At 42.5% G+C, this 27,074-nt stretch overlaps 1 protein-coding gene across 5 annotated transcripts in view; it reads left to right on the plus strand.

The window, feature by feature from the left end:
* Positions 1-5,794: 5,794 nt before the first annotated feature.
* Positions 5,795-27,074, plus strand: part of RBM20 (RNA binding motif protein 20) — a 107,725-nt gene continuing 86,445 nt past the window's right edge. For 4 of the 5 annotated variants that reach the window (XR_011726858.1, XM_071749374.1, XM_071749375.1 and 1 more), the window contains exon 1: positions 5,795-6,289. Coding sequence is in view for 3 of the 5 variants with exons in the window: in XM_071749374.1 (XP_071605475.1) it covers positions 6,147-6,289 (143 nt within the window). In the remaining 2 variants the exon portion in view is untranslated. The remainder of the gene's footprint in view (positions 6,290-27,074) is intronic. The other variant, XM_071749380.1, reaches the window with a different exon arrangement.

Below are 27,074 nucleotides of genomic sequence, written 5' to 3' on the forward strand. Positions count from 1 at the left end.
CCAGCAGTTTTGTAAAACTTGGGTTTTTTACCATGGGGAAAGTAACTATTACATTTTTTGGCTTGTCTCCAACTGTGCATATATTCATAAACTTTGCATACATATAATGAAGAATTAGTATTTAAAGGCTTGAAAAAATAAGTTTTTCAAGGGTTGGTTATTATTTCTAGTACAATAGGCCTAAAATTAAAAATTATTGAAGAAAAATCTCTACAAATATATTAATTTTGGCTATATTCACAAATAGTAAAGGGCTACAAGTTATTACCCACAGCTTTGGGGAGGAGAGGGGAAAATCCCCAAATATAACCACATATGCAATTTTACAATAATTTGCAATTATTGTAAATTCTCCTGTCCTTCTGGGGTCATAAGGGATGAGAACTAGAAGTGAGGATGACTGGAAACAGATGGGTTATGCCATGATAGGAACAGAAGTGTGTAATAGTGAAGGCATGGAAAGATAAGTTGGGTTATTAACACTCATGTTTCGGTTATCTCAAGAGCTGAAAGTAATATGGAGCATTTTTTAAAAAAGCTTAATTGTGTCTCAGGGTAATTTAACACTGATTTTTTACTGTGTCCATTGTGCTTGCTTTGTTTGTTTTGCATATCTTTAAGTAGCTGGCTAATTTAGTTAATGGTAAACATTTGCCATTTCTGAAGCTAGAAAGGAGCATGACACAAGCCATTAATGACATAAGCCAGTATTTTGGGATCAAACAGCATGTGTAAATATCCTAGGTATGATCAGTTGCACATACCAATCTTTTCTAAATTTACAATATGTGAATTGAGGATTATACTGTCACCAGCTTGAGGTGCTGAGGGGGTGTACAGCTTTTCACTGTAAATGCAAAAGGACAATTTTTATTCAACACTGTGCTGCATCAGGACTACAGTTCTGCAGTATTTGCCTCCCATTAGCTGTCTGCCCCAGCATACTTGGAAGTCTTGGCTGCCCATGGTGTCTGATCTTGTCTCCAAAGGTTATCGTTTTGCATCTTGATCTGCTTGAGTCTTGAAGGCACATGATCATCACTGCAGTGGCCAGTCCAGCTTCTCCTGAGCTGTGACTTTCTCTTCATAAAGATCTGGAGCAAGGCTGTCTTTTCTCAGTCTTCATTTTCTGATTGTTCATAGTGTGATGATTCTGCTTTCATCCTAATGTGTTTAGTCAGATTCTGCAGGTGATGCTGTTCTCCTACCAGCTCTACCAGAAAGTACTTTCTCATGCTTTTAAATGTCAGACTTTTTGTTTGTTTGCTTGCTTAGAAAGCAAACTGCCTCCCTGAGCTAAATTTTACCTGGTCCTTTGTAAATGTACCCTGAGTATTTCAGAACATCACCATCCCACTGACACGGTCAGCAAAGCCTCTGCAGGTGTGGAGAAAAACTAAAGAAAGATTTATCTGCAAAAGAACCTACCACCTGTTTGCATTCACATCCAGTGAAAAAAGATCACCAAAAAGGAACAAGTGAAAAGTGATGCTGACTGAAATATCTTTCAGGAGAGGCTGATAGCAAATGCTCATAAAAGCAAATAGAGACTTACTCAAAAGTCAGATTTCATGCACAAAGGGACTGGAAAGTCCTGCTTCGGTCTTCAGCTTCTCTGTCCAAACAACAGCTGGAGAGAACAAGGAAACATGCACAGCAAGCTCCAGAAACAGGGTTAAGCATAACCTGGGGAAAGGTCATATGTTCATAGTAATAATCTGCCAGACCTGAGGTGGTTTTTATCCCTTTTCTGGAATTTGTAGGTATTTTCCTTCATTAGTTTTGGAAGTCAAGTAAGAAAGTGCTTTCCTGCTTCCATCCACAGTGTGTGAAGGAGTGTGATGTTGCCATTCTTCCTAGGTGAAGTCTCTCATTCCTGCAGCTGGATACTTAATGTTACTTCAGTTATCTTTATGAGCTGACATCTCATTCTTCATTAAATATTTTTAGTATTTGAATGATTTTATTGCTGCGTGCACAACCATCACAACAACATCCAGATTACTATCTCGATCATACTTTATAAACATGAATTAAAATTCCTGTGTGCTGTGGTAACAGTAGAAAACAGAGTTTATTCTCCATTATTTCTGGGTTCCTTACTTAGTTTGGGAATAAGCCATGTTATGCACCCAGTGGTACCTATGTTGGTGCTGCACTTTGCAGCTTGACTGAGCAGAACATTTATGCCAGGGCACAATGCTTATGGACAGAAATACTTGTACTATCTGGATTTTCCACCTTTTGTTTTTTTCAGCCCCCTATTTCCCCTAATAATGGAGAGTTGACTGTACATTAATTTCACAGAGGATTACATTTAGGATATTGAATTCACAAAAGATTAAATTTCAGGTCACAGGGAAACAGACAGGACCAGGCATGAAGCAAAGAAAGCTCTTAGTCGGACTAATATGTGTATTGATTTGATAGAATCTTTTATATTTAAATGTGCTTCCTTGCTACTGTGTAACTCTATGGTTAATTGAGCTCTTAAAGCAATGCAGTTCTAGCTATTTTTGTTGTTTGATGCTGAACTATTTGGGGACACAGTTTACTGTATGTGCCTGACTCCATCTCTTTTCCTCTTTATTGTCCCCTTCTTTTTCCTTGTGTCTTTGTTAATCTGCCCTCCTAAAAATTGAATACTCTGGCTCTGATTTGTACTCACACAAGTTAGAACAGAAGCTAGACCAGGATTTCAGTTCTAGCATGCAGAGTCCTACAACTGAAAAACCCAAAAAGGCACTGTAAAAGGTGGGGGTTTTCCTTAATAATATTTAGAGATTCCGTAAGTATATTATCTCAGCTGGAATTATTAGCTAGGAGTGGCTTATGCATGTGTGCTCATTAACACCCATGGCATAGAAACTTTGAAAAAAAAACAGCCACTTAAATATAAAATCATAGATATTTAATGAATTGCATCAGCAACAGGCAAGGCAGAGTTTGACCAAGGTCATTGCCAAAATGTAGCTGGCACCTACACTAACAAAGTACCTGACTTTAGTCTGGCAAAAAAAGCTTTGATACATTTTTTTCATCTGCATACAGGAAGGACATGGATCTGATGGGGAGGGTCTGGAGGAGGCCCATGAAAAGCATCAGGTGACTGGAACACCTCTTCCATGAAGACAGACTGAGGGAGCTGGACTTGTTCAGCCTGGAGAAGAAAAGGCTCCAAGAAGACCTAACAGTGACCTTCCAGTACCAGAGGGGACCTACAAGAAGGCTGGAGAGGGAACAGTTTACTAAGGCCTGTGGTGTTAGGGTAAGGGGAAATGGTTTTAAATTAGAGAAGAGTAGATTTAGATTGGATGTTAGGAAACAGTTCTTTACCTTGAGGGTAGTGGAAGAATGGAACAGATTGCCCAGAGCTGAGACCTCATCCCTGGAGGTATCCAAGGTGAGGCTTGAGGAGGCTCTGAGCAACCTGATCTAGGTGAGGGTGTCCCTGCTGACTGCAGGGAGTTGGACTGGATGACCTTCAGAGGTCCTTTCCAACCCAAATTATTCTATAAGAAACCACCTTCCATAGTAGGAGAGTAGGTATCACTTGCTTAGCAGTCTGCACTTGTTCAGTTCTACTGTAAAATCCAGACCTTAAAACTATGTTGTTTGGCCCAGCTACTGTTCTTCCTCTCTCTCATGGCAGTGCTCCCAAAATACAGCAAGCCTTGGGCTTGTTGTTTATGTTGTGTTATAAACGTAAAACTGTTTATGTTGATTTCTTGAACAAGAAAGTCCATGAACCTTAGTCAGTCTGTGTTTGTTCACAGACAGCAATACATCCATCCACCCATTTGTTTCCATGGTTGGACAACCAGAAAAATACCTCTGCATCTGAGGGAGCCTTGTGCTACTTCATTCTGGTAGGACAGGGACTAGGTCAGGGTGGGGGTGAGGGGACAGTGGTCCTGCCACACCACACTGTGCCAAGCCTTGGTATGACACAAAAAGAGGGAAATCCTTGGCAAAAAGCAGACTTGGGGATGAGGATTCTGTCTTTAAAGACAGGGAATGAAGAAAATCTTTGCAGTGTGTTAAAACCTTGTGCTGAGTCTGAATGCTGAGTCGTACACTGTATGGATTAAATGCAGAAACAGTAGTGCCCAGTAAAACACACTTGATCCATTTTTACAAGTGATGTAATATAACTGTCTGTGCAAAGTAACACGTTCTTGTGACTATCCACCTTCTAATCCAGGGCCATGCATTAGTGTCATAGCTGTGCTCTTGCTGCCCTCTGAGCCATGAGTCACCATCTTTCACTTCCTCAAATAATTAAAGGCAGCAGAGAGTGGCTGTTGCTTGGTCTCTGAAGAGCTTCCTCTGCTGCTGTGACAAGAAAGAAATTAATGCAATGCTGCTTTTCCTATGGATGATCAGTGGACACCTGAGACTCAATTCAAACCTTAGGCAAAGAGGGTACCACACTTTTTGTTTCCATGCACTGCCTCACCACCCTGCCAGATCTTACCTTTCCTTTGCTGGAAGATCAGCCATCTAGTAGCTGCACATCACTGACCAGCCCTTCCTTGGCCACTGCTCAACCAGAAAACAAATAATATTTCCCTATTTTTTTCCTTAGGGGAAAGGATGTGAAGCTCTGTCGTTTGCATTTCTCAGAATACAGTACATGTAAGTAGACGTGTATAAACAAGTACTGATTGCCATTCATTTTTAGAAGGTGCATTTGGTGTTATGTTACTGCTAAGTAACTGTGCAACAGAAATACAGCCCAATGCTCAACTGCTCTGCACCTGGTTAGTGCTTTCCATCTCTAAAGTGCAAAGTACGTGATAAAGGCAAATAACTTAAAATTTTCCAGTCACTGCTGGGAGTATTTGGTACCCATTTACAAGGCTATGTACTTGTAAATGACTATGCCAGGTGCAGAGATGAGGAGAACCTGACCCCACCCATCCAAAATTAATCTTTCCCCTGAATTAGGATTAATTTTTCAAAGAAGATGGGATGTTTCTGCTTTCCTCGGTGTGTGTGTGTATCGGGGGGAGGATGCCTGGCACACGGAGGCAGGAGGGCAGGAGCAAATAATGCAACGGGCTTTCTCTCAGCCCTCCCTAAGACACAGAGCATGTTACAAAGGAAGTAAGAAGACCTGGAAGGAGCATTTGCAGTGCTACTTCTTTGGTATGAACAGCGCAGCTCCTGCTCTGCTCCTCATCTAGAATGTCCTGCCAAATTATGGGCAGGTAAAAGTTTTTTGTTGCACGGTACCATAGTCTGGCAATTCCACTCCTTAATCCTGTTATTACAGCAGTGGGTAAAGCCCCGGGTATTGACCCCAGTGACTTGTGTCAGGGGAGACCAAGAGTGATGATCTTCTATTAAAAGCAACTAAAATTTGGGCCCAGAGTGGAGATTTGCTTTAGGGGTGACTGTTACTTGAGAAGGTTTATATTGTTGGCTGGGGCATTACTCTCCTCTCCTCTTTTGTATCAGCTGACAGAGCCTATGTCTGATAAATGACTAATAGCATTTCTGCAGAGGTGTTACTGGCGAGGGATTAAAGTAATATGCACACTTTTTTCCCCCTGCCCTTGGGAAGGGGAAAGATTTGATGTTTGTAAACCAGGGCCGGGGGGTGAACAGCCCGGTGCCGCTCACTCTTAAAAGCACTGCCCTTCCTTTCCCAAGCACAGCCCCCGGCCGAGCCCCCCCCGCTACGGCCAGGTACACCCCGGCTACGGGACACGGGCCAAACCCGCTTGGGCCGGCCCCCGGGGCACTGCCCCGGGGCGGGGGTCCCTCCCGTCGGGCAGGTGCCGGCGGAAGGAGGGAGAGAGGAGCGCGTCCGGCGCCCAGGTGGGGCCGGCGAGAGAAGAGGAAGCCGGGTCGAACCGGGGGCACCGCCCGCCCCTCCGGCCCCGCTGAGGCTCCCGAGCGGCGTCGGCCGCCCCCGGCCCGTAGCCGCAGCCCTCCCGCAGGGCGGGCTCAGCCGCAGGGGGCTGCCGGTCCCGCCGTCGCCAACACGGCGGGGGGGGGGGGCGGGGGGAGCGCGGTTGCCTCCAGGGCCGGTCCTCTGCCCCCTCCCTCCTTTCCTCCCTCCCTCCTTCTCTCCCTCCCTCCGCCGCGGCGGAGGGCTGCGCGGCCACCCGCGCCTCCCGTCGTAGGGCCCTCCCCGCATGGTCCCCGCCGCTGCAATGAGCCAGGCCCCGGCTCCCCGCGGCGCTGACCCGCCGGAGAGCGATGCCCGCAGCGGGGCCCCAAGCCGGGGCTCCGGCCGAGGGATGCCGCCGCCGCCCAGCCTGCCCCAGCTCCTCCACAAGTAAGAGCCGCCCCGCGTTCCGCCGGTCGCTCCCTTTCCCTCCTCCCTCTCTTCCTCCCTCCCTCCCTCCCCGGCGGGGGTGCCCCCCTTGCCCTCCCCCGCGCCCAGACTGACAGCCGGGCGGGCGGGGGGTCGGCCCGGCCACGGCCCCGGTTCCGGCTCCGCTCAGCCGAGCGATGCCCGCCGGGCCCAGCCTCCCCTCGGGCACAGAGGCCGTGCTGGTGCCGGTGGGCCACCTACCCCCAAAACACCGGCACCGGTCTTCTCGCTTCATAGCAGAAGTTTTTTGAGGGAGAGTCCGCCCCGCCAGGGAGGTCGGTCGGGAAAGTTTTCCTCGCCTTGCCGTGGTGGTTGCCCTGTGTGCCCGCCCTGTGTGCCCGCCCTGCCCGCTCCTCAGCTTGCGGGCCGGGGTGTCCCCTCCTCGGGCCCGGAGGAGCGAGGGGGCTCGTGTGGTGCCAGAAGCGACCGCATCTCTGCGAAACTCGCACAGAAAATGTGACCTGTGCACGCGTGGATGAAGGCCACGTAGTGAGGGCAGCGATGCCAACGGCGTTTTAGTGTTTTCGGTTTCTGTTTGGAAAAATAGGGGGACAAAGTACTTTTGCTACACAGAGGCAGTGATGTGAGCGGTACTTTTCTGGTTGGATGAGGAGCTTCAAGTCAAACCGAGCGCTCAGTAGTCAGTACGCGAGTCATGGGTAACACATGAGCTGATCTGTGCTGATTCAAGATGGTTCTGTGCGCTGTGCCTGATTTTTCCACAGTTATAACATGTCAAAAAACGAGTTGGGGCTTCTAAGAGAGCAGTGAATCTCCTCACGAACGCCCAGTTACGGAGCTGTCAGAACGGCCCTCTATTACTTTAAGGTTTGCGGCTAGAGCTGACGAGCAGGGCGCTGCGCGGCGGCGTTGGTGGAGAAACTCTTGTGACATTGTGTCCCGGGCCACCAACTGGACCGAGCCTGTGCTCGGCCCTCCAGCAGATCGCTGCTGTGACAAAGCACTGTCGAGCTGCGGAGGCCTTGCAGCTGAGCTTGTGCCGCTTCCCTGCACCAACCCCTTCGCGAAAGGCGCTGCCTTAGGCACCTCCTTTATACCGTTTTGTCAACAAAATCCAACGATGCAACTAAAAGAGGAAATTATTTCAATCCTCTCGCTTGTATTTTCAAAATACATACCTGTGTGTGTATATAAATATCTATGCGTACATATGTTTGAACTCTACAGCGTGAAAGTTATTTTAAGTTGGGAATGATAACTTTTACAAATATGTAGGAAATTGGACTTTGGAAGTTGCTGTGGAACCTGGCACGTGAATTTCTTGATGCTTGGTTTTCGTCTTGCCCGTCTGCTTTTCTATACTGTTTGGTAACTTCATTGTGAAAACAAAAGCAGTTCGTGTTACCCATATTTTTATTCCTAATTGGAGATACAGACTTGGGAGTTCGCATTGAAACAGAGAAGTTAATGGTCGCTTCCTAAGTCCGCTGGGCAGCTGCAGTGCCACATGTGAATGATTGTGCAACCAGAGAGTAATTTAAACTTAGAATCCGACTTTAATTTAAAATTACAGTCTCCAGGACTGGCCCTTATTTTTTCACATTTATCAAGACTTAATGTGGATGTGTATTGCAGGTCAGATAGGTGAAGCTGTCGAGATTGTTTAAAGGGTGTGTTTCTCATGCTGTGAATATTAGGTACAAAGGCTGTGTGGTTTGAAATTCATGCCTGCCAGCACGTTATAGGTAGGAAAACTTGAAAAGGCTTCCTTTGGAGCCTGTCTTTAATGGAAAGATTTGAGAAAGATGCCATGTTCTGACTGTTCTTTGTCATGGTAATGTGATGCAAAATGGCAAACGTCGAACCTCTCCATCTAAGGTCCTGCAACTTGATCACACGGTTTTGTAACCATGCAGCATGACTTAGTGTGCACCTCTGTGATTACCTGGCAATTAATAAACCTCCGCCCTGCATTTAATTGGCAATGCAGGCAAATTATAATTTTCTTTACTGATAATAGCTTGAGGTTTTATAATCTGAATTGGATATTTAGTGATTGTTAGGAAGTAGCTTAATTTGCTCTTCTGAATTTATTTCTAATATGCTGGATCTGGTATTATGACCAGCACAATAGGATGGAAAGGAAAGCAGTGATTCTTCTACAAAATGAAGTCACTGTTCCATGACTAGGAAAGAAAACATTGACCTCTTTTCCTCGAGCATTTTGATTTTCATAACTTTTTTTTTTAACAACTGCCGTCTTCTTCCCTTGTGAGCCACAGTAAACAACTGTGCAGTCACAGAATGCTGATTCTGAGCCATGTAGGCCAGAATATTTTGTGATGTTTAACTGGATCTCCCTGTTTAAACACTTCCATTTTTCCTCATTCCATTTAAATTTTAAAAGTTCTCTGGATTCCTTCTTTATACTCCCGCTACTTTTGTTAGAAATTTTTACAGATGTTAGGTGAGGACCAGTTTAGTTAAAAAAAAAATACTTCCTAGCATGGGTAGCTGGTAAACCCAGACTGTGAATGCTGAGCACTGAACGAGGACTACAGTTTATCAGAACTGGACATCAGGAATATGTTTTTAGTAACTTCTATATTGGCTGAAATTGTGCAATGCAGGTAGCACATATCATATTTGTTAAATGTCTCTGCTTTAACACTCAAAACGTAACTTTAATACCAAAATATAAACTAATCCCTGGTTTTAAATTCCTTGTTGATAGCACCAGGATACAATAAGTTACAAATTAAAATACGCTGTTTACAAGTTGTATTTTCCCCCCGAATGACAACGTCATTTCAGTTGATAATAAAGGTCCAATGGTAAGATTTACAGAGCAGTTAAAGCTTTCTATTTGTGCAGGTTGTTGTGGCGTTTGATAGGAAAACACTTCTTATTTTCCAAAAGTAAAAGCCCTATTGCAGTCAAAGCCCTTTGGTGGTTGAGCTGAGAATGAAAAGCTGGTGGGGAAGGAAAATCTGAATTGACACAGTACAGAGGATGGCTTGGAAAACCTTATGCTTCCCTATGAAATAAAGCAGAAGGCTTAGAAGAAGGAGAAGGAGAGTTTTGATGGTGTTGGTTAGTGTTCCTGACCTGTTTCTGCCGTGGCTGTGGGGAAGGAGTGGAAAAGCAGAGTAACAGCAAGTGAAACATGTACAGGGATAGTGCTGGAAAGACCCCTTCTGCACAGAAAGGTTTTAATACGTCTTAGGAGCTGCTGCTCTGGTTTTGTTGTTTTGTTTTGTTTCCTTCCCTCTTTAGGTAAGTCTGCTCTTACTGGAAGGTTTTTGTTTGTGATGTGGAGGTGGTATTACAAAATGTAATTTTTAGATGACAGCTCAGTGTGTGACAAATCTTAGCACCTGCTGTAAGATTGACTGGAGTGCTTAAGCAGCATGAGAGAGTGGAGACTTCTATTAATAATTCCAGGTGTGGGATTCATTGCAGTCTGGGGGGGCAACTAGCTGGAAATAACTGAGAGAAAGGACTGAGTGGTGGCTGTAGGTGAACACTGTAGGTGTAGGTGACTGAAGAGCACTTTCTGTAAAAGCTCTTACTTAAAACACGCAGCAAGTAAAATCCATAATTGTATTGAAATGTCATCTATTTGTATGTTTTAATGGCTGGTTACATGCTTCCAGTTCCATGATTTGCCATGGGTAACATCTGTCCAGTGGAAATGGAGCAGTTTTTAACTCCCTGTGTTGATATAGGAGTATATGTTTATTTTTCTGATTAACTAAAGACGTCTTAAAACAATAGGGGGAAAATCAAAGTTAATATTTTTTCTTCCAAGGGGCTGTGCCCCGGAGATCTTGAGCTCCTCTGGGAAGAGGATGGAATTTCCAACATCTGTGCCAGTTTGTGATCAGTTTGTGCCAGTTCTGAGGGCAAACAGGAGTAAGCAGGCTGGTTCTGAACACTTTGAGTCTTTCCTAGAGCAGTAAGGAGGAAACTTGTAGGGACTAATAGCCTCCAAATTTTATATTTTTTTTTCAACTTAAACCCAATATGTTTGAGCATGTGCTTTTTATTTGCTTTCTTTGTGTTATTTTGTGTGAAGTGTGGGTTTTTCTTTTTCTTTTCTTTTTTTTTTCCCCCCAACTCAAGGTCTCTCAGGAGAGATAAAATGTGAAATGTACTCCCATTATCTACATTAGTCATGGCAAATAGTTTGGCATATATGGCAAAGGCTAAGCTGATACTTAACAAGGGGACATGAGGAGAAACACTGTTTTTACTGTTTCTCTTCCTACTGTTACTGACCTAGGCTTTCCATATTTATTTGCCTTTTTAAGCCTATGTCCAAAGTCAGAGTTGCTTCCTTACCTGTCAGCCCTGAAAACTCATGGGCTTTGTGTTGTACCAAATGTCACTGCCCTGAATGGAGATGAAAACAGAACAGAAAGTGCTGTAGCTGCCTTAGCTGAGAGGCTTTACCAGAACAAGGGACAGGAGGTGAAAAAGTAGATTGCATGGTGTGGGACTCCTCATAGAATGTGGGAACAAACCCTGTGTTACTCAACTCCCTCCTTGTTTTTCCCATTCACCCTCTCTCTATCTTGTAAAGCACACAGTGAGGGAACCTCAGTTTTCATGGAAGTGTCTGGTTCCTTGCTGTGGAATTATGGAGACTCCTCTTAGACCTCACCTGACATTAAAATCAGGACTTTAAAGAGGTGGGGCAGGCACAGGGACACCTGGGGTTGCTTCACGTTTATGTTTAATTGCTTACAAAAAGCAGCAGCAGTGATGATGATTGCCCTCAACCAGGCAATTAAAATTTCTCTCATCTCTTAACCTTACATTTCTCGTTTAAAATACTTTTAAATTTTTTTACTATTATTATTTTAAATTTCTTTTTATGGAAACCAAAGATGCTTCCTGTATATCAGGTGTGGCCCAAAGCGTAAAGATATTATGTCATGTGGATGTTTCTGTTTTAAACAAAACAGAATGAAAATGTGGGTTTCTTTGTCAGGAAACTTCTAGTGCCTTACGGAGGGTGTTCTGTTTGAGTTCATTGTTTTGTTATTGGTTTGGTTTGTGGTATTTTTGGTTTGTTTTGTTGGTTTGTTTGTTTGTGTTTTTTTGTCTGTTTGTTTTTAGTTTATTTTTTTTTTATTCTCATTAGATACCCAGGAGTTTATTGGGAGAAAAGCACAATAGAATTGAATTTAAAGCTTGAAGAGAGCACAGAAGTATTAATGTGGAAAGGGGTCAGAAAAAAAGAATTTGGAAGGAATGCCTTCCATGTAAACATCTCAATGTCATTTGGTTTGTTTGATCAGTTATCAATCAGTTCATAGTTGCCCAGAAATGCCAGAATTATTTTACATATTATAGTGGGGAGAGAGAAAATGTCAGGGATATTAACTTTAATAAAATGTTAAGTAATACATCTTTTATAAGAAGCAATGTAATGAGGGGGTTTCGGACCACGACACATGGCAGTGGAGTCCTTTTTACTGAAACTAAATTGCATGGATGTTGCTCTTTTATGGGAAATGTAAAACTACTGCTCCCATCAATGGGGAGACTGGGAAATGTGTTCTTTGGGTTTTACTCTTAATTCAGCCCTTGCCCATTCAAGGCTGGGTGCACCTATCAGTGAGTGGGACCTGAGTGACCTGCAGAGCTACTGCTGCACTGTGGTGATGATGCTAAAATCTGTCTGAGCCCAGGTGGAGGAAAGGAAAATGTAGATGGGTAAAAAAACTCAGTACCTTTTAGTTCTGATCCTTTCTGGGCATTTGTCATAAACAGAAGGAGCTAGAAGTATTTATGCTTCATACAGTTATGAAGTATACTGCAGAAATCTGTTTAGGAAGGCAAAAAATTGATTGTTTATGTGAAATAATAATTTTTGTAATTTTAAAATATGCTCTCAAATAGCATCTTTTTTTTTTTTCTTCTGAAGAGTAAGCCTTAAATATATCTATATATTTATATTTATTTAAATAAAGCCCTTGTATCTGATTTGTGGCTGGGCATGTTATCAGACTGACTTTGTTTCCCCGAATATACTTTCCCCTTTCCCTCCCTTCATCCTTTGTAACATTTTAGAGTTGATTTAAGGATGTAATTGCTCTGTTAGCCTCTGCCCCTCTATGTCCAGCTGCTTCCTCTTTGTCACACTAATGACCCATCACAGTGAAGCTGTCACTTGCCATCCTGAGTGAAACCAGAAAACTGGTTCTAAAACCCTTTGGGGGTAAAACCCTTTGGGTTTTAGAAAACGTTTTGTATCTGTCCCGTTCTGACAGTCGAAGCCTTGCCTGTTTTACAAATGCCTCCTGGCAATTTAGAAAAAATACCAAATAAAAGCTCTGGGTATTCTGTGTCAGGGAGAGGGCAAAGGTTTGTTTTCTTAAAGGATCAGTGTTTGTGAGTAAAGGATCAGTATTTGTGAGTTCACAGGCAGTTATTTTGCTGCAGGTGTTCTGCATTCTTTTTTTTTTTTTTTTTTTTTTTTTTTTTTTTTTTTTTTTTTTCTTTTTTTTTTCTTTTTCTTTTTCTTTTTTTTTTAATGCATGTGCATATGTAGACTTGTGAAATCTGCATTTAACTGATACTAATTGTACTGAAATCTGTGTTTATCCTGTGCATCTGAGGAGCCACAAGGAGGGTAGATGGGCAGTGAGTGTGGCTGGGCTGGAGCTGTGCCCTGTGGGTGTTGCACTGAATGATGCTGCTCGGGTTTGTCCCCCATCATCTCGACTGTTAAAGACTTGCAGGTGTCTCAGCAGCCTTTGCAGAATGTCCCAGAGGTGCCATGAGCCCTGCCTGACGCTGGGGGTGATATGAACCTGCAGCTGTACTGGTTGAGAAGTGCAGTCCCACCTCCTTCGTGCTTTTAACTCTAAAAATCCTGTGTTATGGGAAATATTAATGAGGGTGACTGCTTTAAGAGGGAAGGGAGAATATTCTGCTTCATCACTTCTGGATATACTTCTTATTAGGAAAAGGCAGGGACAGTATAAAGAGTTTAACTCCTCTTCCTTTCAGTAATGTCCTTTTGCTGGCCAGGATGGGCAGAGAACATGGGAATCTGGGAAGGTTCAGAGCAAGCTCCTTGGTTGATTTCTGGTCACTAAAAGAATCTGACATTACCTGGTTTTAGCTTCCTCAGCTTGCCATAGATCTTGTGATTTTTCTGCACCGTAGGCTGCAGAGCACTAGAATTTGAGCAATGTGTAAAGTCTTCATTGTGGTAGTGTCAAAAGCTACAATTTTAAATGTCATGGTTAAATTAAATGTTTTTTCCTGGAGGGGAGAGATGTGCAAGTTGGTGATGTCTGTCAGCTAGGGCCACTTCTTTGGAACTGTGCAGGAGCAGGTCTCGAATTTTTACTTACTTTTGATTCTTTGCTGTAAGCAGGAGACTTTAAATACCTCTGCAACGAGTGGCTGGGTGGCTGACACTTCCTTTATTAGGTAACAAATACTCTTCTGTAGGCTTGTGCATAATGTGTAGTTGAAAAGAAGAAGTAAATGGACCATTTGCAGTTTCTGCAGTAAGAAATACTATTTCTCTCTCTGGTAATAAACATGTTCTCCTCGTAGGGGAAGATGTGCTAAGTAACTTTATTATGTTGATGACACATGCAGTTCATTACACTGACCAGCTTCTATTGTTCTCTTTTTGGCCTTAGTTTTTATTTAAAAAACTGTAAATAAAATTGCAAAAAACTTATTGAGAGCAAAATGACATGGAATGCTTTAATAATGTCTTTTCCACCCTGCTTTCTGCTCTGCTTGGAACTAGAGTGAGAGCAGATGAACTTTTGGTACAGAGAAGCTTGCTCCAGTCCCTGCAGAGCTGTGCATAGCTCAGTGTGTGTGTGTGGTTTGCAGTCTGGATGCCACTGCAGAGCTTGTCAGAGATTTTCTCTGCTCCCCCACAAACAATTTTTTTATCAGACATTATGCACGATTCAGGCTGAGGATGGGATTTGGATGAAAGATGACTCCTGTCTTCTGAGACAGTGTAGAGAAGTATTAGCAGACTCGGGTGAGGTTTATTTTTTTTTTTCAGCCCTAGGCTTCTCTTATCTTCCAAATTCTTCCGTTAACACAGCTTAACATTCACACCCCTGCTATCCATTTGCTCTGCACCATCCATTTGTGCCCCACTCATGGCACATTCTTGTAAGGTCACCTATGGCTTTCCACCATCCTGCCAACCAGCAACTAAACATTGGGCTCTTTTCTTTATTTACTGCTTCATTCAAGGTCACTCTTCTGTCCTGTAGCAACACCTCCTCATGGTACAGGCAGGGTTTTTTGCTGGCATCTCTATGTTTACTGCCTTCGAGGTGGCCCAAGAGATTTGCTTCAGGTTACTCTGATGTGTGTTACACTTTGGAAAGTGTCCCTGATGTGGAGGTGAGCATGTTTGTAAGCAATACAGATGCAGAGTGGCTGACTGGAATGGTGTTTATAGATAGTTCTGTTGGCAGCATGGGCAAACAGGTTCATAGGTAATGTGATGTAAAATAACACCAAAAAAAATATGTGGTACTTGAATCCGGTTCAACTCTTATATTTTCTGCATTGTTTTAGATATGATTTGAACACACTTTCTCATTTCCAGCTCCTGGAGAAGTAAAAAGTGGTAACTACTTAAAATTTGACAATAAAATTTAAGTCAATCACATACCAGTGTATCTGTAGTAGATCAGGCAACTAAAAGACAAAGAGATTGTTACTGCTCAGCCTATGTTTTGTAGGTTGTCTACGTTGCAAAGTACTAAAGGATTGAATTTCCTTCCAAGAAAAAAGAGTAGAATGGAAATTTGCAAGGGCTGGAAGTGATTTAGTCATATTGTTGAGATGCTTAAAGTATATCTGTGCAGACTGAAGCAACACGTCTTATATATTATGTAAATATGTTGTTAGGTGGCCAAGCCAGTTTTCTTGTCAGTGGTAAATCAGGTAAATTTTGGACAGAGTGTATATATACTATGAGACTGATCTTGCAAAGCCTTATTCATACACACGAGAACTATTTATGCATGTAGAGCTTCAGAGGATCAGATTCTCTCATTCAAGTCTGCAAGGCTTCATGTCTATTTACTACTTGGGGATTTTTTGCTTGGTTTTAGTTTGTTTTGGTTTTTCTTGGTTGGTTGTTTCTTTGTCTTGTTTGTTAGGGGATTTTTTTGGTGGTTTTTTGGTTGTTTTTTTGCCAAGTCACCAGGAATCCTGCACAGAAATGTTAAGAACAGTAATTGCTGGTAGGAGAGACCCAGTACAATAGAAGCATAGAACCCAAATAAAATAATAGAATTTGACCTTGTGTTCCAGCATTGAAGCCTCAGGCTTTTTTAAAAGAGGGCATGTGTAGGGAAGAGTATGAATCCATGCTCCTTTCTGCTTCTTAATAGCATATTAATGGTCTGACACATTTAAAAACCAGTACTCTGGGTTGTTAAAGCCTCTCCAGTTACAGGGATTTGTAGAGCTGAAGATGGAGGGGGGGTAGAGCCCACCAGTTCCTCCATACAGTGCTGCACTTACAGGTGGCCATTGCTGCTCTCTTCAGATCTGTGCTGAGCATTTGGGAGAAAAAAGGCATGGTCTTACATCTCTCATGTAATTGGCAAATTGCTTTGTTTTCTGTGTAAGTTCTCAGGATATTTTTTTTTTTATGCTTACTTCAGTTTTTAAGTGGAAAAACATGAAAACAGCAGATACAATTTTGTGATATTTCCCCCTGCGGTCAAATAAGCTTTTATAAATATTATGGATTTTATTTTATTTTTATTAATTTTGAAAAATTCTTGTAAATTTCATAGTTGAATCTTACTTTTAAAATTTAATCTTATTTTCTAATCTGTATGGCAAGCACATAAAATTGCACCAACTAAGAATACTTTCTGGATTGCTGGCATAATTTATCAGGGAATCTTCTCTAAACTGCAAGGAAGTTTTTTTTATAGCCTTTGGCATACAACATTCTGCCTCTTGCTGTGCACTTCGCTGGTACTTGGCACTGTCTGTTTTTTGCTCATCCTGCTCTGTAGAATTTAAGACCTTTTTACACAAGGATGCAAGCACACAGAAGAGACTCCCCACGCATTTCTTACTCATCTGTTCAGCATGGTAGATTTTTCTTTTGTGTGGCCTCCTTTGAAGTGTTAAAGCCTACTGTTTTGCTTTGGCACTTGTATAATTTCAAGCTGTTTAATGTGGAAGTTGGTAGCAGTGTTCCAAAGCCAGGGACTTGATTGGCAAGTTTTAGCTGTGAGTAAATTTTCACAGCTGATCCATAAATCCCCGACAGACCATTAGGAGCTTCAGAGAAGCTCTGGCAAGCTCCCCTACAATAATTGTAGTTTTAAGTTCGATATATTTAGTTTTCTCACCTCTTAGCTGGGTGCCAGGAGGACCTCACTTGGACCAGACCAGCTCTGTACTTTTTTCTCCAAGGTGCCAGTTTGTACAAGGAGCAGAGTGTGGGAGGAGGGCTGCTGGTTGACTCCCAGTGGCAGAGACCATCCAAGGGTGTGACTTGTGACAAATGGACCCCAGATTTGGGGCTAGGCATTTAGTAAGTGGAGGAGAGTCGGGGTACAGAATTTTTTGCCTCTCCTCCTCTAGCCCCCTGGTCTTAAGAAATAACAGAATCATTGAGGGAGGCAGAAAAAAGTGTTTGTTCAAGCTTAAACATGACAGAGTTGTGTATAACTCTGTGAGACACAGAGACGGGCTCTTAATTTAAATTCTCTGAGGTAATTTTACTTATTTATCTGTAGTGAAGCTGGCAGAGTGGTAAGTTTTAGCATGACCACTGCCCTAAGAACAGAACTGCATGTGTGGCAGGGATGAGAACAGCAGGTTTTTTCTTTTGGGTGCCAGGGATTGATGGCCATGATGTTGCTGGAGCAGCTGGAAGCCTGGCTGCAAGACCACATCCCCTTTAGGTTCATTGCTCTGTCCAGGTGCATTAAAATCAGTCCTATAGGCACTATATTGCATCTTTGATAAGCCCTGGAGAATGCCTCGTATAACTAGGGCCCCACTGGGCAGCCTAATAAAGCCTGAGGGAAGATTCCTATCATTCCCCTGGATTTGGATCCTGCTAGATGAGCTGGGGAAGCAAACTCAGCTGCTCGTTTGAGCAACTAATGAATATTTTGTGAGTTTCCTTCTGAAACCTGAACTGCTTTGCCAAGGATGTACTTTCCACTTGGTGGAGTCTGGTGTAGTACTGCACAGAAGGGAGAAGGGGACTGCATAGAAGGAGGGGGTGTGTCTGTGTGGTAAACTCTTCCCAAGGGATATTTTTTTCCCATTCTAGAAGAAGGAAAGATAAATTGAATGGGCTTATCCTCTGCTACACAAAACCAGCCTCTCATATATATAACCCATGAATGATTTATTTTCACAGGTGGGTGGTAGGCAGATATCTGAACTATTTATGAAAAGGAAAGGAAGAAGAATCAGTGGTGGTATTTTCATTGAAATTTCAAATATTTTTTCTTTTTTAGCACAAAACCCCCCAAAAGTTTAATTCATATTTAAAAGCTGCTTCAAACAAAAATTCCTTCATGTTAAAATTTTAACTTAGGAGAATCAGAAACTTTGTTGATTAGGGTCTTTGTAGGTCAAGGATAGAGTAAGTAACTATAGTAGTTATGCAGTGAGTGACAGTCTTGTCCTTTAAAACTTGTGTTAGACTTAAGCAGAAGGTAAAATTTCAGCTGACAACTTTCTTGCAAGGAGGCATTTTTAATGAAAATAGAGGAACATTCATTAAAAGAAATGGAATTGATCATCTCTTCAATCCTTAGTTTCAAGTGCTTTAACTTCATTTGATGCAAGAAGTGGAAGATGTCATTCAGGTGGTGGGAGTAGAGTGCTGTTGATGCCTGGGGCAGTTTTGATATCTGACACTTAAAACAAGGAATGCCAGGAGTGATAAGAGTATTTGAGCTAATTACATGTGTACAAATGAAATGCAGAGCATGTTTCTTCAGCTGGAAGAAAAGATGATGCCCTTCAACTGAACATCGTTACCACAAGAAGTTTTTGGTACAATATGGAACTTCCAACATGAACAGGATTGTAGGAAAAAATACAGACATTAAAAGTGTAAAACAGTTTTAAGTTATCAGGTATGTGGGTGTAAGCAAACTGTATACATCCTCCTATGTTCACCTTCATAAGTAATATAGAATAGAATCATAGAATCATAGAATTGGCTGGGTTGGAAGGGACCTCAGAGATCATCAAGTCCAACCCTTGATCCACTCCCGCTGCAGTTCCCAGCCCATGGCACTGAGTGCCACATCCAGTCTCTTTTGAAATATCTCCAGGGATGGAGAATCCACCCCTTCCCTGGGCAGCCCATTCCAGTGTCTGATCACCCTCTCAGTAAAGAAATTCTTTCTAGTGTCCAACCTAAACCTCCCCTGGCACAACTTGAGACCTCTTGTGCCCTCTTGTCTTGCTGAGGGTTGCCTGGGAAAAGAGACCAACCCCCCCCTGGCTCCAACCTCCTTTCAGGGAGTTGTAGAGAGTGATGAGGTCTCCTCTGAGCCTCCTCTTCTCCAGGCTGAACAGCCCCAGCTCCCTCAGCCTCTCCTCATAGGATCTGTGCTCGAGTCCCTTCACCAGCCCAGTTGCCTCCTTTGGACCTGCTCCAGGACCTTGATATCCTTCCTGAACTGAGGGGCCCAGAACTGGACACAGTACTCGAGCTGTGGCCTCACCAGGGCTGTGTACAGGGGCAGAGTCACTTCCTTGGACCTGCTGGCTACGGTGTTTGGAAAAGAACCTTCAAGATTATTGAGTCCAGCTGTCGGTCCTACACCACCCATACTGCTAAGTCATCTCCTGAAGGGCCACATCTACCTGGTTTTTGAATAGTCCCAGGGATGGTGACTCCACCACCTCCCTGATCAACCTGTTCCAATGCTTCACCACTCCTTCAGTGAATAGATTTTTCCTAATATCCAATCTGAACCTCTCCTGGCACAACTTGAACCCATTTCCTCTCTTCCTGCTGTTAGTCACTGGGGAGAAGAGGCCAACACTCACTAAAGCCTCCTTTCAGGTAGTTGTAGAGAGCAAGTGTTGTGCTCTGCTCTGTTTCCTCTGGAACTGAGTGGGTGGGCAGCAAGTCACTAAAAGGGCAGCATGGACATTCTATGCTTCTGAACAAACAGCCCATTAAGATAGTGGGCTATAGATATGCAAAGGAATCCTCACCTAGTGACTGCTGAATCAGCAGGATGCTAATGCAAACTTCCACCAACTTGCATTTCATCTCCCTGGGAAATAAAGTTTGCATTCACAGAAGTAGGTGGAGTACAATCAGTATTTACACATGTAAGAAGTTTACAGGTGGAGCCTAAGATGAATCCATAATTGAAGGCTAAACATGAGGATGAATCTGGAGTCTCACTGTTGGCTGTTGTTCTAAAAGGTTCAGAAAGATGAGGGGAGAGTTTAGCAGGCTTGTTTTCACCATAGGGTTAACCCAGACTCCTGCCTAGGTTTTAAGCATTACCATCGATCAAGCACAATTAGTTTAAAAAGTGCTTTTGAGACACTGAGGATGTTGTAGAGAATGTGACTTTTACTTGGATCGTTGTCACTTTGGGAAGAATATGTTGGAAAAATAATCTGCACGCTGGGGTACCCTCCATTTCCATTCCTTGAAGGACAGAGAAGTTTTCCATGTGATACAATTGACTGGGAAGGGTTTCAGCCCTGCCTTGCTGTGAGAATCTGCCAGACTGGAATAGTGTTGGATGGGCCAGGACCTGCTATGGGGAAGCTCGTGCTCGTGTTAGGTAAATCAGGATATGTCAGGAAGGTGAAGTGTGTGAGGGAGCTGCACCCAGAAGAAGCATCAGTCTTGTCTCTGTGAGGGGAAAAACCCATGTACTTCTTTCCATCTTCTTTGGGAGAGCCAAGCATCATGCTGGCATTAAGTCAAACAACCTCTGTCGTTGTTTTTTTCTTTTTTTCTGCTTTTCTGCAATGCAGTCTTTGTCTAGCTGGTATCAATGTTTTCTTTCCCAGCTATTAGTTAAAATGAGAATGAAGTTAAACTTAGCTTAAGGTGCAAACTCAGACATTTTCTTTCTTCTCATCTTGATGGAAAAACTGTGATACTTACAGCTTTAGCCATTGCAAGAGGTGGCTGATGGGAAAATAAATAAATGTCTTTCCTTGTGTGGATGTTATTTACCTGTGAAGTGGCTGGGACACTTGGAAGGTTCTCCAGCTTGTGTGTGTCTTCAAGAGTAAAAGTGATTTGAAGAAACAAGCCAGAACTTTTTCCTGATTGAAAGGGTGCCTAAACTTATCTAGGGCTACAGCAGGATATTAATAGAACATGCTGCATTTCCTTCACATAAAAATACGAAGGGCACTTTGCTGAGAAAAAAATCCTGCTGTGCCTTTCTGTCTTTGGGACCAGCTCATCACCCAGCTAAAATTAAAAGGTGAAGTCAGGCAGTTCTTGCTCTCTATTTTTAAACTGCTTCAACATATGAATGTGAGTGTGAAATCTTTCTTTAGGTCTCTCTTAACTTAATTACCTACTTATTCAAAATATTCTCTTCTCAAATTGCTGAGCTATAATTATATTCATCTTTTTTGTGGACATGCTTTAGCTACTCGATGTTTGTTTAATTAGTTTTATGCTTAATTTTTAGTTCTGTAGTTATTTACAGTGATGGAAGCCTTGTGGTAAGTGTATAAAATCTATTTTAACCTGTTAAAAATAGAAAGTAGATGATGCTTTTGTATATCTGTTTCATGTTTTCCTTCTGGAAAATATAACGAGGAAGCCCATTTGAAGGGAAAAACAACAACCCCCCTCCCCCCAAACGCCAAACAGTAAAAAGAACCCAAATGAATAATTTTCATTTGAGCTTAATTATATAATATTACTTAATGACCAAAAATGTTTTGTAGCAGTTTCAGTTCTTCAAATATTGTGTTCTGTGCACGCTTATTCCTCCTTTATGTTGTTTATGTGCCTTTCCTTTTGCTTGGGTGGAAGGGGTGATGTTGTCCCAGCACAGGAGGAACTGCTTATAAACCATAGATTCGTCCATCTTTTTCTGCTGATTTGGACATACCAAATTCTTCCTGCATTTCAGTCAATCTGTGAAAAATCCCTTTCAGCCACTGAGTCCTCTTTGCTTGCTTACAGAAATAACATTTTCCAGTCTCAGTTCCAGCCTGCAGAGGGTGTGCTGCCCTCCTCCAAACTTCATCCCCGGTGCGGAGCCTGCTCCCCATCCTCCCAGCGCTGGGGCTCAAAGGGTGTTTGTCCCTCTCTCTTCCCTGTGATATCTGTCCCTTGATTTCTTTTGACTTACCAGCTGTTTGAGGCACAGGCTGTGGGACTTCTTCCCAACTTCGGCCTTTCACAGGGAAAAGGACACCCCTGAGTGTGTCTTTGCATCCTCTTTCGGGACTAGCTGTGGAACCTCAGCGTGGTACAAAATGGAGATGTGCACTTTCCTCCTCAGTTGTTTCCTGGTGCCTTGGTTTTTGTCAGTGGGAAAAGCTGTGGTGTTGAAAATCTTGGGAGAGTCTTCCCTGCAGTTTCCCATGTCTGGCCAAGCAGTGCTCAGGCTCCACTGTGCTGGGTCCTTTGTGTTGTGCCAGGTGGTTGAGGTTGGGTGAGGTGGTACGAAGACATTGCCCTCAGCATCCACATCCTCCTGGAGCATGCATATGGGAACCTACATATAGATGTGGCAGCTGGATGGGTAAACCTCCTGCTGCAGACTGTCTTGAGGGTGGCTGGTACCTGGGGACAGCAGGAAGTGTGGTTACATCTCCCAGGACAAATCCCCCATGCTGTCGATCTGGTCATACTTCCACCTACCTCCCTCTCCCCTTGACCAGAAATACCTGAGGTTTCATTGGCTTGGGTGTTAGATGCCAGCAGATTTCTATTGCTGGTGAGAAAGATGTTGCTATTCATGATGTTCAGTGGGGCAGTATGGTTTAATAGCTTGACAGAGAACACAAATGTGGAGCCAGAGTCTTCTGCACACACCTTCCCAGGACAGTCTTGGTGCTTGGAACAGTTTGCCCATTGATTTGTTTCAAGCTTCCAGTCCCTCCTTACCCTCTCCAGCAAACTTTTGGCAAACCATCTCTTCTGTAAATCCTCTTGTCCTGGCTGGTCACTGTGCCTTTCTTCATGCTGTCCTGTTCTGTTGCAGATTTCTTAACTTCAAATTGGAAATTTGTCAGCATAGAGATTTATATAAGCATTTTGCATCTCGTGAAGAAATATAGACTCATTTTTCTTTGTGTAATGAAAAGTTACAGTTCAAGACGTAAATACAGACATGATGTTCACCTAGACAATGTTTATTTTATTTTTTTTAAATCAGGCTAATTATACAAACAGATTCTCTTTCCTCCAGCTGGAGGCTGTAGTCCAGTGTTAGAAATGCTCCATGAAGAGTACCCACAGAACTTCTGGTGCTGTCATCTTTGTCTTTGCATCTTCTGCTGCTGTTTACATTTATAAACTGATTGGGTTTCTTTGTTTTTGTAAACGAACACAGTTATTGTGCATTAGTGAAACACGTGTTTGACAAAAGCATCTTGACAAAATGGGTGGTTTTTTAGTGGTGTTCGTGTACTTCTGTGCTGGAAATGGAACCTGAGGAATTTGTCCTCTGGAATCTCACGTTATGTTTTGGCCACTGGAAATGGAGCACCTGACAGCATGAAGCTATCAGAAGGATTTCCAGCCATGGGCAAGCAGCCATTCTGTATATGTTAGTTCTCAGTAGGAGATTTGGACAGCTTTTGATTTACTGCTGCTCATCTGTTCAATATAAGCTTGAGACCAGCACAGCAGCTACCTTTAAAAATGATTGAAGAGTACTGAAAGAGAGAATAATTTTATGGGTTAGGATGCAAATGTATTAAAATTGCTCATAGTACTTAAAGGTAATCTTAAAAGTGCACTTCTCGAGGTGACCAAAGGAGCTATTTTGTAGCTGCTATGCCTTTTAAAAAATATCTTGCCAGTTTTGCCTCATTTTAAAGCAGGCACTTTAAATTCTCTAATGTCCTTTCCAATAGATTGGAGCAAATAAAGAGAGCAAGATTCTAAACTTGTTTTTTAGCATCATGAGCGCTTATACATTTGTTTTAATGCTTTAGAGTTTCCATGAAGAGGTTTATTAAGTGAGGTAAACATGTGGTTTTAAAACTAGACTATAAAAATTCTTAGTTTTCTTCATCCTGTGGCTTTAGATATTTTTAATAATAGATTTTATTAGAAAAGTTTGAAGCATCCTAATTTTTATTTCAAAAAAAAAAAAAAAAAAAAGATACATGAAATGTATCAAACTAAAGAGCCAGCTTTTATAAATCAGTGTTCACAAAAGTATACAAAAATAATACAAGGATTCCTGTCACGTGGTCTAATAATGAAACCAGAGAAAATAACTCTCTTTTGTAGCATGTTATGCAAGTGGAATAGAAATATCTGCCTCCACATTAGTAATAAAGTTGTATGTAATATATCAACATTTTTATGGATGCATGGGTTTTTTTATATGTGTATGAGTTTGTGCTGTTATATATAATTTTAATTTTTTAAGAAACTCCTGTCTTAAAGAGCATTCATAATTTTAGCTATTAATATTGCTAACCATTTTCAACATAGAAATATTTTCTTGTGGTCTCCCACACAGCTATTGTGTTCTCTAAGAAGACCTGTGCTCTTTTAACCAGAGAATGGTGTAAAAGCTGTGTTAGCATGGTGATGTCTGTGACAATTTATACTGTCCAAAAGGTCCATTGGTTTCTTAGCACATTTCTGGGGCATTCTGGGTCAAAGCAGCGATGTGGTGGAAACATGGTTTTGTATCTTCAAGGCATGATTTTTAAAGCAGACACACCTGAACTGTTAAAAATTTCCCCCAACAGTTTGACTTTTTCACCAGTTGAGATTTTGGGTTGTTGCATGGCCCTTGGCATGACTGAACTTTGACAGCAACTTCTGTAAAGTACTTTTTCCAAGGGTTTTACCACACTTGTAGTATATTTGTATGAGATGAGTCTGAGCTGATTATTTGGAGGGTTGGGGATTGGGGATGAGTCAAGAATGTTGTATCAGCATGACTTTATATAGACAGAGGGTGTTTGTGTATCTGTATATATGCAGGTACATAAATAGGCTTTCCTGAGCTCTGTGGGCAATAACCCTGTTGTGTGTCTCCTCAGGGACAGTGAAATCTTGAAAGTAAAATGGGAATGGGAAAGCCAGTCCAGATGGTTTGTTTGCTGAGCTCTCTGCAGGTTGCCCTGTCAAGGGCTTGGCTTTGGCTTTGTGGAAAAAAAAGAAAAATCTCAAGGAGCATGGGATGTGTCAGCCTAGGGCTTATTATCTGTAAAGGGGATTCACTGTGAAATTAAGCTGCTGCATGTTGTTGCTGTGAAAATGAGCATGCTGCATGACCCATGGCACTGCTTTCATACAATGGATGCTAAGTGGTGTTGTATAAACTTTGCTTGGCATGTCAGGAGTGGTGTTTAGTCCCTTGCTGGCAAGGAGCAACCCAGCTTCTCCTGCAGAGAGAGAGAGAGAGAGAGCAAGCCCTGCAGCACTCTCATCATGGGCCAGAAATAACATAGGATGCTGGGCAGCCCTGATGGGAAAAGGGGGTGATGCTGAAGGCAACTGTACAAAACACAATGTTTCGTTGCTGAGTTACTCTCTGGTGAATTGTTGGGCAGCATTTCTCTTCAGCAGCTGACCATGAGCCGTTTTTTCTGTGCATACCAGCACAGGAATAACATATAGCACAAGAATACCCTATAGCACCCATGACTGCAGTGGCTCTGCCTGCTGGGAACTTCTCCTACCCACTCACTGAACTCTTTGGGGCAGTGACCTAAACATTTCTGTGGTACTGTCAAATACCATCACAGTTTAAAATCTCTCTGTATTCTTATTAGAAGTTGCTAACCGGTCACTGGAGAATCTTCAAATCACCTTGCTGGATCCAGAGAGCTCTATCCCAGGATGGTTTCTCTGAGCTAACTAATCCACCACAAGAATGGATTTAGCAAGACAATTTATCAGTGGAGATTTGCATTGGTATAGAATTGGTTAAGGTTATAAGCAGAGATTCAAATGTATTCTTTGTTATGGTTTATATTTAATACAATATCCTTCATAGGATTTCAGTAGCATACTTTACAAATCACTCTTCAGATGCTCTTTCTGGAGGCTCAAACATTTACGTTATAAATGAAGAACAGATCAGGAGGCTTCACAGTACTAGTGATTATCTTGTAATGTTTTCCAGATGGCAGAACATGATGTAACCCATACTGCCTGGTTTGTTTCCTTGCATTCTGTACTCTGTCATACCCTGTAAGTAACCAAGAGACTTTAAGAAGCTCATCAGGCTGTTCTGATGGTAGCTGGTTAATCTAAATGTTTTTTATTACGTTATAAAAACTACAGATTAAGAAATCACTTGTTGGTGAATGCAGGAAGATCGATTGCTACACAAAGCTCTGTGAGAACAAGATACGGGATTAGTTTAGCTAAAGCTGCACTTTGGTGAATGAATTCCATTTTCCTCAGGGCTATAAAGTAGTTCATCTGTTCAGTTTACCTAGCAGCACTAGGTAATTTGGGTTTCTCTTCTTTGGAGAAGTGAGGAAAATATTTATTTGTTGCAGTTTGCATTGATCTGAAATAAACCCACAGCACCAGCATCGCTGCTTGTGTGGGCACGGTGGCTAAGGTCATCACAGCTTGCAGTTGCTCATAATTCTGCCAGTGTTCATTCAATAATGTTGTTTACTATCTGGTGCTTTTATTAGGCTGACAGACCATCGTTTGAATGGCAAACTCATCAAATTTAAGTAGGCACTTAACTCAGGATTTTCTCAGCATTAATTGAAGGCGCCAGGGGTACTGTGTTGGGACAGGTGCAGCCTTGCTGTGGAGAGCCAGGATGTGAGGAATACATGGGGCAGGAAAGCTCCCTGTGCATCCTGACATCCAGCTGTGTAGGGTTTCCCACTTGAACCCATATCCACTTCAAGTCTTTAGGGGAAATTAGGGAGGAGGTAGGAGGTTTCAGTCTACTAGCAGTTATCCTGTAAGACTGGGTTTTGTAGGGACTTCTTGAGGCTATCGGACCCTTTGATTAAGCCCAGAAAAATGGGATGGAGAAAAGAATAACAAAGAAACATAAATACATGGTATTAACTGGCTTCTGGAAAGGAGGAGAAAATTTCCTGAAGTGGGTTAAGTGTCTTGTAGTTGTTTCATCATCCATGGAGCAGCTGCCTGTAGGTTGCCATTGGTAGGACACAGATGGCTGGGCTCTTTCACCCAGTCTGTCATGGCTCTGTCTGTATGTGTCCAGGCCAGGAGGGTTGGAACACAGGAGCTGGGAACCAGTGGAAAGAAGAGCAGTTTCCAGCATAATTGTCATTTTGGTGGTTGTGCCATGTTTGCTTGTGTTGCTGTTTTACTCAGTGTCTTCCTCATCTGGTATTTCCTATGTATGGCTTTTCTTGGCTGGTAGCTGGTTTTATTTTTCCTTTATCGTGGCTCTGTGGAATTCCACAGTGCAGTGTCAAAACATCCCCTTGTAGGGGAGGATGGAAGGATGAGAGATTTACATGATGTGCACGTCTCACTTTACAGTTTCCTGATCATCTTCAGTTTGGCTGCTTGTGAGGAGCATTTGCTCATCAGAGTCCCTTGGTCTGGGCTCAGTTAGTGACTCAGGCTGTC

This window comes from Heliangelus exortis, chromosome 7, assembly GCF_036169615.1.
Source record: "Heliangelus exortis chromosome 7, bHelExo1.hap1, whole genome shotgun sequence".
In the NCBI taxonomy this organism is placed as follows: domain Eukaryota; kingdom Metazoa; phylum Chordata; class Aves; order Apodiformes; family Trochilidae; genus Heliangelus; species Heliangelus exortis.